The 15,650-nt window shown below is 41.9% G+C and overlaps 1 protein-coding gene across 2 annotated transcripts in view; it reads right to left on the bottom strand.

Moving 5' to 3' along the window:
* Positions 1–1,009: 1,009 nt before the first annotated feature.
* Positions 1,010–15,650, bottom strand: part of STX11 (syntaxin 11) — a 47,731-nt gene continuing 33,090 nt past the window's right edge. For both annotated transcript variants that reach the window (XM_034963029.3, XM_003811540.7), the window contains exon 2: positions 1,010–2,755. In XM_034963029.3, the coding sequence (XP_034818920.1) occupies positions 1,887–2,755 (869 nt within the window). In that variant the 3' untranslated portion in view covers positions 1,010–1,886. The remainder of the gene's footprint in view (positions 2,756–15,650) is intronic.

Below are 15,650 nucleotides of genomic sequence, written 5' to 3'. Positions count from 1 at the left end.
CCCCTCCACTCAGTTCCATCCAGATGTGGCAGCCTCAGTAGCTAGTAGAAAAAAATTTGTCCAGGGTCAGGGCTCAGGCCTGTAATCTCAGCACTTTGGGAGGCCAAGGTGGGCGGATTGCTCAAGCTCACAAGTTTGAGACCAGCCTGGGCCACATGGCAAACCCTGTCTCTACAGAAAATACAAAAATTAGCCGGGCATGGTGGCACATATCTGTAGTCTCAGCTATTTGTAGGCTGAGGTGGGAGGATCACTTGAGCCTGGGAGTTTAAGGCTGCAGTAAGCCATGATTATGCCACTGCACTTCAGCCTGGGTGACAAAGGGAGACCCTGTCTCAAAAGGGGGAAAAAAAAGGCCAGGCGCGGTGGCTCACGCCTGTAATCCCAGCACTATGGGAGGCTGAGGTGGGCGGATCACGAGGTCAGGAGATCAAGACCATCCTGGCTAACACGGTGAAACACCGTCTCTACTAAAAACACAAAAAATTAGCCAGACATGGTGGCACACACCCATAGTCCCAACTACTCAGGAGGCTGAGTCAGGAGAATTGCTTGGACCTGGGAGACAGAGGTTGCAATGAGCCGAGATCCTGCCACTGCACTCCAGCCTGGGCAACAGAGTGAGACTCCATCTCAAAAAAAAAAAAAAAAAGGAAAAAGAAAAATTTTAACAATAATTGAGAAAGTAAACTAAATGGTCAAGCCAGAAATGTATAAAAATATGTGTATAATGTAATGTTTATTAAGCTTGCTTGAAAAACAGAATTCTTTTACTTTGAATTTCTCCATTTCAATGCATGGAAGGAATGGTCCACAGTAAAACAAAAGCAGTATTTCCAAGAATGTTAGTTGTCTCTAGCTCCGTATACATTTTCTACCGCCATATGTCTACCGCCATAACCAATGCAGAGTTGTTTAACATGAAGTTTGACCCAAACTGGACTAGGAAGGGGCAAACTGGAGTGAAACAAACTCAAAACAAGCAAACCAACACCAAGAGCCAGAAAAGTGTTCGTCTTGAAATTTATATACCATACTTACATAAAAGAAGTTAAACCAATTGATCATTATGTACATACATTAGTGAATATTAGTATTTTACATTTACATATGTGTGCATATGTAATCAAGTAAAAATATAAATGTTAAATAATTTTTATCAGCGAAAAATACACAAAACATGACTGATACTTCAATTTGAGTGCTTGTTCGATATTCAGTGCTTAAAAATGTTTGGAAAAATAATACCAAAATATAACCTGGTGAAAGATATTTAAAAAGTGAAAGAGATAAGAAAATAGTAAGTGTTTGGTGTGATTTTAATAAGTAGGGGAAATGAGCAGAAATAAGATCTATATTTGGGGAGGAATTGCATAGCGTAGACCGGATGAAGAATCGGAAAGGAAGAACGTGGTTTTTCCCAAGGCCAATTTCGCTCAAAATGGAACAGAACCAGGGAATTTTCAGGACAAAGTAAATGAACTGAAGTTTCCATCATGAGTTCATTCTATTAGCAGATGCCCAATTGACTTCCTCCTTGAGTCTTTATTAGGAGGCAGGCCTCAGACATTCACCCTACAGTCAGATACAACGTCAGTTCCTTACTCGGCTTCTGTCAAGACGGTAAGAGTGCAAGGTGTCATATAATGACATTGCACAACTTTGTGGGAATCTATCTTTACTGAAGAATCATCGGACGGTATCAACTAACCATCTTTCCAAGCACGGGCTGGTTTGCAATTCTTGAACCTGGCGTTTCTTTTCTAAAGACTGAGTTCCGGAAAGGGTTGGGGCAACTCCCTGCAGGACAGAGCTCCCGGCTTTGGTGCGTCCTTCCCAGCGCGCTCCATGGTCTGGGATGGGCGGTGGCGGCCCGGGCCGGCCTGCTACTTGAGGCAGGGACAGCAGAAGCAGCAGAGGGTCCGGCAGGGGTTCTTCTCCTCGTACTGCACGGCCTTCCGCACCTGCGCCTTGGCCTGGCCGGTGTAGTCGACCGTCTTTTGTACGTTGAGCTCGATGACGTTCAGGGTGTCGGCCTGCTTCTCCACCAGCACCGCCATCTGCAAGAAGAGCTCGTGTACGTCGCGGATGCGGCTCTCCAGGCGCAGCAGTTCGCGGTGGCGGCTCTCGATCTCGTTGAGGGCGGCCCGCGCGCCCTTCACGTCGGCCAGCAAGTTCTCGGAAAACACGTCCCACTTACCCTGCTCGAACATGTCCTCGATCTGGTCGCCCGAGACTTCCTTGCCCATGATCTCCAGCTGGCGCTGGATGCGGATCTTGCAGTTGTCGCGCTGCTTCATCTCGGCCTGGTTGTAGTCGTGCATGGCGCGCTGGAAGGTGAGGGTGAGCGCGTTGTACTGCGCCCGCGAAATGCGCGCCACTGCCGAGTGCGGGCCGTGCTGGGCCTCAGCCGCCTCGCTCAGCTCCTTCATGGCGCGCAGCTTGCAGTGGATGACCTCGCCCCGGGCCTTGATGGCCTTGGCGATGGAGTTGGTGTCGCGCTTGATGCTGCTGAGGCGCCGCATGGACGTGAGGAAGCGGGCGTTCTGCTTTCCCAGACGCTTCACGTCGGCCACCAGCAGCTGGTTTTCATCCTGAATGTCCTGGATGTCTCGGTACAGGGACTCCAGGATGTGGTCCGTCTCGAACACGATGTCCTCGCGGGGCGAGTCAAACTCATCGTCCCCGTCTGGGAACTGCTGGTCATATTGCTTGGACAAGTCCAGAAGTTCTGCTAGCCGGTCTTTCATTTTGCCTGCAAGTAGAGATAATGAAGTTAAATTTCTCTATTGAGAGTCAAATATTTGCCTTCAAGGGATTGAAACTTAAACATTTTACTCAGCAGTCCCAATTTTGTATTCCTCGGTGTGGGCAATAAGTGCACTAAAGGAGCTAAATGTTCTGACATTTTGCTTACAAGGAAAGAAATAAGATGACTGAACAACATGAAACAGTTGTGTTTTAAGGCCTATAGGCACCTGCAGTTCAATATCATAGCCGCGCAGAACTCAATCAGCAATTTAAAATTTTATTTATTTATTTATTTATTTATTTATATTTTATTATACTTTAAGTTCTAGGGTACATGTGCACAACGTGCAGGTTTGTTACATATGTATACCTGTGCCATGTTGGTGTGCTGCACCCATTAACTCGTCATTTACATTAGGTATATCTCCTAATGCTATCCCTCCCCCCTCCCCCCACCCCACAACAGGCCCTGGTGTGTGAAAATTTTAGATTGCATTGGGAAACCATCTCTTTTCATTTCTTTATGTTTTCCAATCATTGCAAATTAAAACAGACACAGAAAAAAAAAAGAAAAAAGAAGAAGAAAGACTTGCAAACCTAAGTATTTTTAATTGAGGATAATCTACAAGGCTTTGGGGCCAACATCTAAATGTTGCCTATTTTGTGTCTATTTCGGCACTGGGAAGCATCCCCTCCTGTACACACTAACAACTCTTAAAACAGTTACCATGCAAATCATGATTTAAATTTTTTTCTCTTGAAGATGTTGTAAAAGTAAAACATGCTTGAAGTAAAATGACAACAAAATACAGAAATCTAAGTGTAAAATTTAGAAGTTGAGGTTTCCTTACTCCTCTTCTCAATATCATTCCCTAATGATAAGCATCGTAAATAACACTGCTTTTTAAAATGCTTTTATGTGGAAAATTCCAATCATACGTGGCCTAGTAGCAATAATACAACACACTCCCATTCATTCATCATGTAGCAGCAATGTTTGCCCACTTTTAATAGCTTTTTGAAACAAGTTGGCAGCTCAAGCAGAATGTTCATGTTTTTACAAGGATGGTTCTGGTAATTCCTCTGCTTAGTAAGGCTAATTAATAGTCTCTATGTTCATATTGCTTTTCAGTGAAGTGAAAAACTTTCATTTTTAGTAGCATGTATATATGCTAATATAGGGAACATCTTGCGTTTATACACAAGACTTCATGATGAGAAAGATTCTTTTTCTACTACCCAATTTGCAGCAAACAGGGGAAAAGTAGTAACACTTAATGGTTATGCAATCTATCAGGGTTCTTGGTCTCAAATTAAAAGCTTCTTTCAAGTTGAAGTAATTAATTTTATATCACCACTAATGGAATGCTGATGAGTTGGATTTGGTGGTAAATGGAAAATGATGAAATATTAACCACGGCCTTTCATCTACCATGATCATTATTTACATAAATTAAGCAGAAGTTTTATTCTATGATGGTGATTTTTAATGTAACGATGTAAGCTGCTTAAAGTGCCATTTCTGATATCTGGTGGCTATAATCAATACCAGACCTTCTCACTGATGGGGAAGGTGATTCTCCTAGCAGTATGGTTGACAGGCAGAAAAAAGATCCACCCTGGACCAAAACTATGCCTTCACCTGGTCTGAATTTCTTGATATTCAACTGTTTCCTCACTTTGAACAAAATTGAAAGACAAACCACCAACTGGGGAGAAATTATAATATATGACAGACAAGAGGTTAAGATACTTAATATATATATTTCTAAGCTACCAAAAAATCTACTTACCCAAAGACAGTGAAGCAATTCAGAGAAGATGTAAATGACAGAGAACATAAACGTATGTTATATATGCCTGATATTTTCTAGGCATCTTTCATGTGATACCCTCTTTAGTCTTCATACAGATTCTATGAGTAGGTACTGCCATTATCAGAGTGGGTGTGAGCATAGGGAGATCAAGGAATTTACTCAAGGTCATCAGTAAGTGAACACTCAGGCGTTAGAATAGCACCACTTAACCAGTGCACTAAATAATCTTTAGCAAAAGTATAAAAATATAGTCACAAAAGACTTCTGTATTAAACAAGGAAATGCAAATTAAACTGCTGAGAATTTTCTTGCCCATAAAGTTAGCAGGAATTTTTTAAAAACAATACTTTTTCAAATGGGTAAGGATTCTGGGAACTCTCAAAACATACTGGTAATTCCATCTCATGCCAGTCAGAATGGTGACTATTAAAATGTCAAGAAACAACAGATGCTGGTGGTGGTTGTGGAGAAATAGGAATGCTTTTACACTGTTGGTGGGAACGTAAATTAGTTCAACCATTGTGGAAGACAGTGTGGCAATTCCTCAAAGATTTAGAACTGGAAACACCATTTGAGCCAGCAATCCCATTACTGGGTATATACCCAAAGGAATATAAATCATTCTATTATAAAGACACATGCATGTGAATGTTCACTGCAGCCCTATTCACAATAGCTAAGACACGGAACCAACCCAAATGCCCATCAATGTTAGACTGTACTATACAGCCATAAAGAGGAATGAGATCATGTTCTTTGCAGGGACATGGATGAAGCTGGAAGCCATTATCCTCAGCAAACTAATGCAGGAACAGAAAACCAAACACTGCATGTTCTCACTTATAAGTGGGAGGTGAACAATGAGAACACCTGGACACAGGGAGGGGAATAACGCACAGTGGGGCCTGTCGGGGAAGGGCGGGGGAGGGGAGAGCATTAGGAAAAAGAGCTGATGCATGCTGAGCTTAAAACCTAGGTGACGGGATGATCTGTGCAGCAAACCACCATGGCACATGTTTACCTCTGTAACAAACCTGCGCATCTTGCACGTGTACCCCAGAACTTAAAAACATAAAATAAGATAAAATAATAAAATCAGTATTATTGTTCAGGGTCCTGAGACCTCTCTCAGCTTCTGCTGAACTAAGCAAGCACATTAAATTTTTTTTCTAGATTAAAAAAAAGTCTAATTTAAAACTCCTGTGGTGTCTTTGCTTTTGCAACTTAATGATTTTGCAAACAAAGTCTATTCATTATTTTAAAAAATTGGTAATTGATAGAATCTTTCTGGAAGTCAGTTTAGTAATATGTATCAAAAGCTTTTCAAGTGTGCATTTGTTTTGACATATGTGCATTTATTCTAAAGATATAATGCAAAAGTGTATGAAACTCATTGCTCTAAATATTTTCATCACCACCTTGTTTTTACAGAAATTCAGAAATAAGTTAAATGCACAATAATGAGGTCCTGGCTTCTACATAAGTCACAGAGTTTAGAAGGCTATCTAATGGCATGAAAAGCATATATACTCTGTTAGGCATAAAAAGTAGTTATGGAGAAAGAGAATGTGCAGCATTCTGAAACAGAAACTTGAGTAATACACATCAAAGTGTTAATTATAGTTTTCTTTGAGTTGTGGAATTACACATGGTTTAAATTGCTTCCTTTTGCTTTTCTGTATTTTCCAAAATTTTTGTAATGTCCACACACATTTCATAATTAAAAAACCCCCACAAAACAATAAATACTATTCGTTTAAAGGACTAACTCCTTAGCAACTTTTAAAAGTCTATGCATGGCAATCAAGTTAACATTTTATGCTACCTGGGGAAAGCACATTAGCTAGTTTGCGTAGAGTTGAGCTGTACCCATCTGCTTAAGTTAGTACCCAATATAGTCTACCATGCAACAAGTGGATGAGATGGGATGGATGCATTTTGATGAACAAGGCAAGAATAGGTGAGAGATGCCTTCCTTCCTTACATGTTGGCCAAGCCTTGCAAGGCACTTCAATGGAAGGAAATGGGTAGATAAGGGACTGTGCCATGCCCTGGGACACTAGGGATCATTTGTATGTATCCTGCTCATCCTAGACAGGTCCTGTGCTCTGTATTGCTCTCCTACAGCCATTAAAAAGCTATTGGGGGAAATCATCTCATCACAATATGAAGAGTCAAGTACAATTCAACCATATAGAAAATGGTTTTGGAAGATGTCCAGGGACAGTCATTCCTTCTCAAGATTGAACAACCATAAAGTCATAGATAGCAAATTATAAATCAGGTAAGGGCCCAAGCTCATGTGAAGGTGCAAGTCCATAATGTGCTAATAAGAGAAAAAGAAAGGGTACAGGAGACGTAAAGATTCTCTATTGAGGTGTGGTAAAGAAGGAGGGAAGGGGGCCTTCACCTGGCCTTCCTGCCCACCTTTCTTGGCTCAGCCAGCCTTGGATGAGTTGTCTGCACTGACATAGAAGGTCTCCTGGTCACCAGGGAGCAAACATTAGGAAAACTACAACAGAAAGTCAACGAAGAGACTGCTATTCCTAAGAATGTCTCCAAAAAGGTTAAAAGTGTACACACTACTGAAGTTATACAAAAATATAGAAGTGGGCACAAATGGAGCATCAAAATAACCTATATATCCCATAGCTTGATTCTGTACTATGAGTTCCTAGAAAGAGAACTATGGTAAATGAGAAAGAAAAATCAGACAATTCCACTGACCTTCCTGTCTTATTATAATAAAAGATAATGTAATAAACTTTGGTAAATTGCATTCATCAAGTTGCTAAAAATAAGTCCTGCTTCAATTTGCATGGAGGTGAAGAATTCAAAAGAAAATTGACAACCAACTACCAAAAATCTGCTTCTGCTTTCTAATTTTCTTTTCAGGCATGCATATAATCTGTACTGAAAACTAGATCCAATAAGGAAGGAAGGGGGTATTGCTTAAGCCTTTTTTCATTGAGCAATAAAGTTTTGTGTAAGAGAAAACAAAGGAACAAAGAGATGATGGTAGCTCAGTGGTCCTCGGTCTGCAAGAGGTGACAGAATCATCTGGAGAGCTTCAAAGATTACAGATGCCTGCGGTAGGCCTAGGATGATCTCCAGGTGATTATAATGCATACTCAAATTTGTGACCCATTCCACAGATACCTACCATGTCAGTTTTTGGTTTTTTTTTTTTTTTTTTGAGGTGGTCTTGCTCTGTTGCCCAGGCTGGAGTGCATTGGTACTATCTCAGCTCACTGCAACCTCTGCCTCCCGGGTTCAAGTGATTCTCCTGCCTCAGCCTCCCATGTAGCTTGAATTACAGGCATGCACCACACACTCAGCTAAGTTTTGTGTTTTTAGCAGAGATGGGGTTTCACCATGTTGGCCAAGCTGGTCTCAAACTCTTGATCTCAGGTGATCCACCTGCCTCAGCCTCCCAAAGTTCTGGGATTACAGGCATGAGCCACTGCAGCTGGCCCATGTCAGCTTTTTATTCATAATTATCATGCAATTCTGGAGAACTTATAATAATTCCTAGCTTGGGGGCAATCTCGATGAGCAAAAACCTGATAGAGAAGGAAAAGGGGTAGCTACTGGCCTCTCTCCCCCACTGGAAAGATGGTGGCTTTCATAAGCACTGCCTTCTGGCTCCCTGGTATGGAGGCTAAATAAGAAAGTCAGCTGAAAACTCACTTTCATAAAAACAATCTCTGAAGCTCAAAAGGAAAAGGAATCAAGAATGTTTGAAATAGTTTATTCTGATCCCTTCATTTTATGATGGAAAATTACAATTATTGCAGGCATGGGAGTATGAATAAAATTGAAGACTGAGCTTACTATGATGAGGCACCCTCAGGTACATGAATAAATACTCTGATAGCATTCACAGGGAACAAGGAAGGATGGTGATATTCTATTAGTTAAATATTCTAGCCATTGAGACCTAGATCCTGCTTTGAAGAGCCTACTATATTTGGCACATGGAATCTTAAAATTTTCTGTCATATCAGGAAGGAACAATTCAGAAAGCAGGTTTCCACCTACCTCAGAAGACCAAAGAGTGGAGGTGACAATCACATTGTATGAGTCCATTTTCACACTGCTGATAAAGACATACCCAAGACTGGGAAGAAAAGAGGTTTAATTGGACTTATAGTACCACATGGCTGGGGAGGCCCCAGAGTCATGGTGGGAGGTGAAAGGCACTTCTTACATTGTGGTGGCAAGAGAAAATGAGGAAGGAGCAAAAGCAGAAACCCCTGATAAACCCATCAGATCTCATGAGACTTATTCACTATCACGAGAATAGCACAGGGAAGACCAATCCCCAGGATTCAATTACCTTCCCCTGGGTCCCTCCCACAACACATGGGAATTCTGGGAGATACAATTCAAGTTGAGATTTGGTGGGGACACAGCCAAACCATATCACACATAAATAACCAAGACACTGGATGCTACAAAGAACAATTGTGAAAGTCATTGTTCCCAACATGCCTATCAGGGAATAATTTAAAATGACATACATAGTATCTCTCTGATCATAAAGGAGAAGCTTTATTAGGCAGCCCCAAAAGACTAATATATGCATTAAGCAAATTTTGCCAAAACCAGTAAACAAAACCCTTTCCTGTTTCACAGCAAGATGTTAAAGTATTTTTACAAGTAGTGAGAAATTTTCAGACATGGGAATATGCAATACAGAGCAGCTCAAGGCACTCAGCAAACCTTGTGAAGCTTATTATGGAGATCAGCTTGTAGATACACACACACACAGAAAGAGAAAGAGAAAGAAAGAAAGAGAGTCTTTGCAAATGGAATTCGGCTATTTCAGAAGCAAAACAGACCCTGTCCCCAAGATATACACTCCATACAGGACTTACGCACAGTACCCAGGTTCTGATTTTCAGATTCTATGACATACCTCCTATGTCCTAATTTTATACCAATTGTAAACATATGATTAAAGTGATTATTACAAATCAGAAGGTCCACTATTGGTCTATAGGGTGCCTTAATGAGGTTTTGTGTTGGGCTTATATAGTATCTTTGTGAAAGCTAGGAAAGGGCCCTTTCTCTGGTGGATAAAGCCCTGCCCAAGGGCATGCAGCCTGGTGAGCTGAGCATGGTTGGATTGCCAGTCTCTCTCATCTGTGGTGAGATCACAACCTGCACAGCCCCATGGGGTCACCCTGTGTACCCCTTTCTCAACCACCTCATCCAGTCCCTCCTGCCCACACATCCCCGCTACCAGAGGCACCTAGAAATTCCACAGGTAGAGTGTCACTGTAATTTAGCAGTTCCTTTCTAGCATACCCCATAGTAACACAGCCCTTAAAGAACAACAAATGGACTTTCCCCAACAGGTTCATAAACAATAATTTCACTCAACTGAGTAAAACCAGTGTTCTGTTTCTTGATTTTTAAAATGACACATCTAAGAGGGTGATATGGTTTGGCTCTATGTCCCTACCCAAATCTCATCTTGAATGGTACTCCCATAATTCCCACGCGTTGAGCGAGGGATCCGGTGGGAGATAACTGAATCATGGGGGCGGTTTCCCCCATGCTGTTCTGGTGGTAGTGAATAAGTGTCATGAGATCTGATGGTTTTATTAGAGGTTTCTGATTTGCATCCTCTTCATTCTCTTTTTGTCTGCCGCCATCCACATAAGATGTGACTTGCCCCTCCTTGCATTCACCATGCCTCACCATTGCCTCACCATGATTATAAGTTCTCCCCAGCCACGTGGAACTGTAAGTCCATTAAACCTCTTTCTTTTGTAAATTGCCCAGTCTCAGATATGTCTTTATCAGCAGCATGAAAACAGACTAATACAGAGGGAAACACTATTCTTTGAACATCAAAACATTACAGGTTAAAACTAAAAAGTTCCTAATGAATAGCTCTAATTTTCTGGCTGCTCCGAAGTTAATTAAAAAAAAAAAAAAAAAGCTTGTATCGTATCTTAAAGTGCATTAGGCAAGAACGCATTTAATATTGTCTTAGGGCTCATTCAAAGCAAAATTTGAAAGGCTGAAGAGTATTAATTGAAATGGTTTATAACGATAAAAGTCTGAGGCTAGAAGAAATAATTTTTAAATGTCTCTTGTTTTCTCTTTGCTCTAAAGCAGAAAGCAGGTAGGAGTTATTCAAACCATTGCTGGAGGAGACAGCCTCTACTTTTCAATCACTTTACTCATTTGATGCCCTCTGACATAATTCGCTTTTCAGTTTCCTTAATCAGAATTTTCTGCCAGTGTGTGAAGAGAAAAAGGCAGTTTGATATGCACAGTTGATAAACAGCCAGTGGGTAGTTGGGATTTCACTTTTAGCAATATGCTTTCAGATGCTTTCTGTAGAAATGCACGGGAAATCAAAGCAGCTACTCCTGTGTAGGTTTCATACATTCTGCTCTACAGTGAACATTTATTAAGCATTTGTAAAATGCCAAATGCGGTACTCAGCAATGGGCAGGTATTAACCCATTTATTCCTTATGAGGTATTATCATCATCCCCAGTCTACAGGTTTGAGGCCTAATGAGTTTAAGCAGTTTGCCTAAAGTCATACAGTTATGGAGTTGAGATATAAATCCCAAAAGTGTGACTACTTGAGAATCCATCCGTAATCCACAAAGCTACACTAGCTTCTTTTTCCTAAACTCCCCACAAGAAGGCTTCTTTTAAAATCGTTAGTCTAATAGGAAACGTATTCCCTAATTGAGCTTTTCTATTAGGAACAATTATTAGCATCTAATTCTTAGAATTGGATTAACACATGGAAATACTGTCACCATTAGAATCACTACTTTCTTTCCCACACAAATTTCTTCATATCAGAGTTTCCCCAACATTGCAACACTTCAGTTGTTACAGTCCTAAAAACAGGGAGTAAGTCACCACAACTTCAAAAAAAATCCATAAAATTATTAACTCTCTGAAATAACAGAATACAGATACTTGGAGATGTAAATTTTACAGTCAGGTGCATAGAAGTCACAGCAGGAAAGGACAGTAGATGAGCTTTCTTTCTTCTTTTTTTTGAGACGGAGTCTCCCTCTGTCACCCAGGCTGGAGTGCAGTGGTGCCATCTTGGCTCACCGCCACCTTTGCCTCCCGGGTTCAAGCAATTTTCCTGCCTCAGCCTCCTGAGTAGCTGGGATTACAGGTGTGCACCACCACACCCGGCTAATTTTTTGTGTGTTTTTAGTAGAGATGGGGTTTCACTATATTGGCCAGGTTGGTCTCAAACTCCTGACTTTGTGATCCGCCTGCCTCAGCCTCCCAAAGTGCTGGGATTACAGGCGTGAGCCACCGCTCCCAGCCAGTAGATGAGCTAAGGGAGAAAGTAAAGACAGGAGCACTCAAGGGTCAAGGCTCAAGGCTCAAGTCATCTGTGCAAATTTTTCCACTTGTATCTCTATTAGTATTTACAAACTAAAACAGTTGTTGTAACTCTTACATCTGATTTCCCTTTGGCCCTAGAATGTGAAGCAAAACTTTGCCTGGAAAATACAGCAAAGATCTATGTTTAAAAAATGATGGGGAATAGATTTTGAGTCCAGTTGGAAAACATATATGCCTTTAAGTAATTCCTTTATATTTTGTAACTATTCCATGAAGTATCTTTTAAAGGGAGAAATCCATGGAGTTTCCAGAATCATCAATGACCTTTTCTTTTCCAACTCATAACACCAGTTAAGAATTTTTACATTCCTTTATCTGTTCCTCTTTCTTGTAAACAGTGTCCTTTGGGCCACTTATTCTAGTCTCATTGCCTGGTTACTCCTGTTAAATTCTCCCAGAAAAAATATTCTTATATATGGCTGATATCTTTTACACAAGGTACGGAAATATCTGAGTTATCCAACATCATCAATGCATGAGGGTTTTCCATGTAAGTAACCTTTACAGTAACTGAAGTTTCTCCCTTCAAATGTCAAAGGCATCTACTTATCTTTGTTGGAAATCCTCTTCTAAAATGCCTGGACACACTTCCTCGCTTTTTAAAAAAGAGGGCATTAGACACAATTTATTGATGACTCAAATGGCCATTATTAACATCTTTCAACCATGTGTTCAAAGATCAGCTTGATTTGATTTAAAATGTTTCTCTTTCCTGGGAGTTAAAATAGCAAACCCTTCCTCAGTTATCTCCACTCACCACTGACAGTCTTCTCACTCCCTTTAGAGACTGTGGCAAGCAAAGACATTCGAGAAGCAAACATTCTGTAATAGTAACTTTCTGCGTGTGTCTGCAGCCCTCTAGAATCAAGCCCACTCCGTAAAGCAAGGAAGGAAAAACGAATCTCAGTGACAGACTGTGTGCACCCCAAACCAGTCATTGTGCTGGAGAACTGATGTAAAATCCACCACAATCCTCACAATAATCTTGGGAGGAGGGTAACATCATTTTCAATTTACTAATAACTGGGTCTCGGAGAAGTTAAGTTCACCCAGTGAGTAAGAGAGAAGTCTGGGATTTAAACTCACATCTGTCCTGAGTTCATGCCCTTTCCACTTAATCATGCATTGAAGCTGTTGGGGGAGTTAGGGTGGGAGGCGCTAGTGTGAGGAGGTGCTAGGTCGGGAGGCGCTAGTGTTGTTAAGGAGCAATATTCTCTGCTCTGTTTCTTCCCTTCTCTGGCATCCCTCTCCACCTCCTCCTGCAAAGGGGCATGGAGTTGCTTATCTAATTAGTGAATCTAAAAGAAGAACCTGTCTGCAGTAGCCCAGCCACTTCTTTCTTTTTCCTAAAAGTGGGTTTAGCAGAGAACCTGTGTTGTCTCTGCACTACCCCTGGGTGGGGTGGGTGACATCAGCTGTGGCCAGGGAGGGTAAATCCAGCTAATGCTGGCTTCAAGATCAGAACGCACAGTCCCGCAGATGTAAGCCACATCTTCCAACCTTGTCTTTATCCGTCACTAACGAGACCCTTTGGCCTCTGACTGCTTTTCCTTTCTTATTTCTCCACGGGTGTGGAAGTCAGGCGGGTAAGGAGCAGCTACTTACTGTGTTCCTTCCTTAATCAACCCAACCACCATGTTAAGTAAAATCAAAGAAGGTGAGAGCAGAAAAAGCCTGTAATGACTAGCTTGCACAGTGCCTTCACTGTAAAGATGAGGAAAGAGAGGCTCATTGTATTCACATACAAATAATGATTAAAAGAGTGTTATTAAGGCTGGGCGCGGTGGCTCATGTCTGTAATCCCAGCACTTTGAGAGGCCGAAGTGTGTGGATCACCTAAGTTCAGGAGTTCAAGACCAGCCTGGCCAACATGGTGAAACCCCATCTCTACTGAAAATACAAAAATCAGCTGGGCGTGGTGGCATATACCTGTAGTCCCAGCTACTCGGGAGGATGAGGCAGAAGAAAAGAAAATGTTATTAGCAAAGTGGAAAAAAACTCTTATGTAATTGCCATTTCCATTTACAGCAATACAATTCTAACATGATAAAGCATTTTCATGAGAGTAGCATATATTGAGACTTCAACAAATGATAACTACTAATTTTACTATATTATCATTATTATTATTGTTTGACACAGGGTCTCGCTCTGTTGCCCAGGCTGGAGTACAGTGGCACAATCATGGCTCACTGCAGCCTCTGCCTCCTATGTTTAGCAATGCCTAAGCCTCCTGAGTAGCTGAAACTACAGGCGTGTGTCACCATGCTCAGCTAATGTCTGGCATTGTTAGTAGAGACAGGGTTTCATTACATTGGCCAGGTTGGACTCGAACTCTTGGCCTCAAGTGATCCACCCGCCTCAGCCTCCCGAGTAGCTGGGACTGCGGGCTAATTTTTATATTTTTTGTAGAGATGGGGTTTTGCCTGTTGCCCAGGCTGGTCTCAAACTCTGGAGCACAAGTGATCCCCTCTGCCTCAACCTCCCAAAGTGCTGTAATTACAGATGTGTGCCACTGTGCCTGGCCTAATGTTAGTATTGTAGTACCAGATAGTATCAGAACCATGAATACATCAACCAATTAGATTATTTCCATGACGTGGTGAGCATCTGTTCTCATCCCACATTCTTGATCTGACCTCCTAGGTGGCCCCATTCTTTCCCCTTGAATTTGTACATACTCTTTGTGAAAGGGTGCAAAAAAAACTTTTCTGACCAGGCACAGGGGCTCACATCTGTAATCCTGGCTTGGGAGGCCAAGGCGGGTGGATCGCTTGTGCTCAGGAGTTCAAGATCAGCCTGGGTAACAGGGCAAAATCCAGCTCTACAAAAACACAAAAATTAGCCGGGTGTGGTGGTGCACACCTGCAGTCCCAGCTACTCGGGAGGCTAAGGCTGGAAGATCGCTTGAACCTGGGACACAGAGGTTGCAGTAAGCTAAGATCACACCACTGCACTCCAGCCTGGATGACAGCGTGACCCTGTCTCAAAATAAAAATAAAAATGTTCTTACTACACATTCTTTGCAGCTTCTCTGATCAAGAGGTACAGACTATTTCTCAACTCCTTGAGTCTGAGGGTGGCTATGAGACTGAGATTTGCTTTGACCATTGAGACATTAGCAAATATGATGCAAGCAGAGGTTTGAAAAGCATTTGTGCAAAAGGGCTTGCTACTGGGTAGCTTAATTCCACTATATGACGAAGCCTGGGCTAGCCTGCAGGAAGATGATGCCCAGCTGAGCAGTACTCGAGGCTGAGCACAACCACCAGCTAACCTAACAAAAGACTGAAAATGAAGGAGCCGCGGAGAGCCCAACAGAAGACTGCTCAGCCAATCAACAGGATAGTGAGAAATAATAAATCGTTGTGTTTGAAACCACCAAAATGGGTAGCAGCTTCTTATGTAGCATAAGCTAAATGACAGAAAAATTGGTACCTAGAAGTGGCATGCTGCCAGAACAGAAACCTAAAACATTCCACCTTGGCTTTGGCACCAGACAGCAGGTGAAAAGCAGTGATGTAACTGTTAAGTAAAACTGGAAAGATGGCATGCAGACTGTCAGAGGAGGGTGGAAGTAGTGAGGAAACTGCGAGAGCAGTCAGGGCAAAAGGCAGCCCATATCATAGGCAGCCAAACACTTGGCAACACTGTTGCCTATGGCAGCTCCAAAGGC

Source organism: Pan paniscus, chromosome 5 (genome assembly GCF_029289425.2).
Source record: "Pan paniscus chromosome 5, NHGRI_mPanPan1-v2.0_pri, whole genome shotgun sequence".
Classification (NCBI taxonomy): domain Eukaryota; kingdom Metazoa; phylum Chordata; class Mammalia; order Primates; family Hominidae; genus Pan; species Pan paniscus.
Note: the sequence above shows the minus strand (reverse complement) of the source record. Positions and strands in the feature narration are given on the sequence as shown.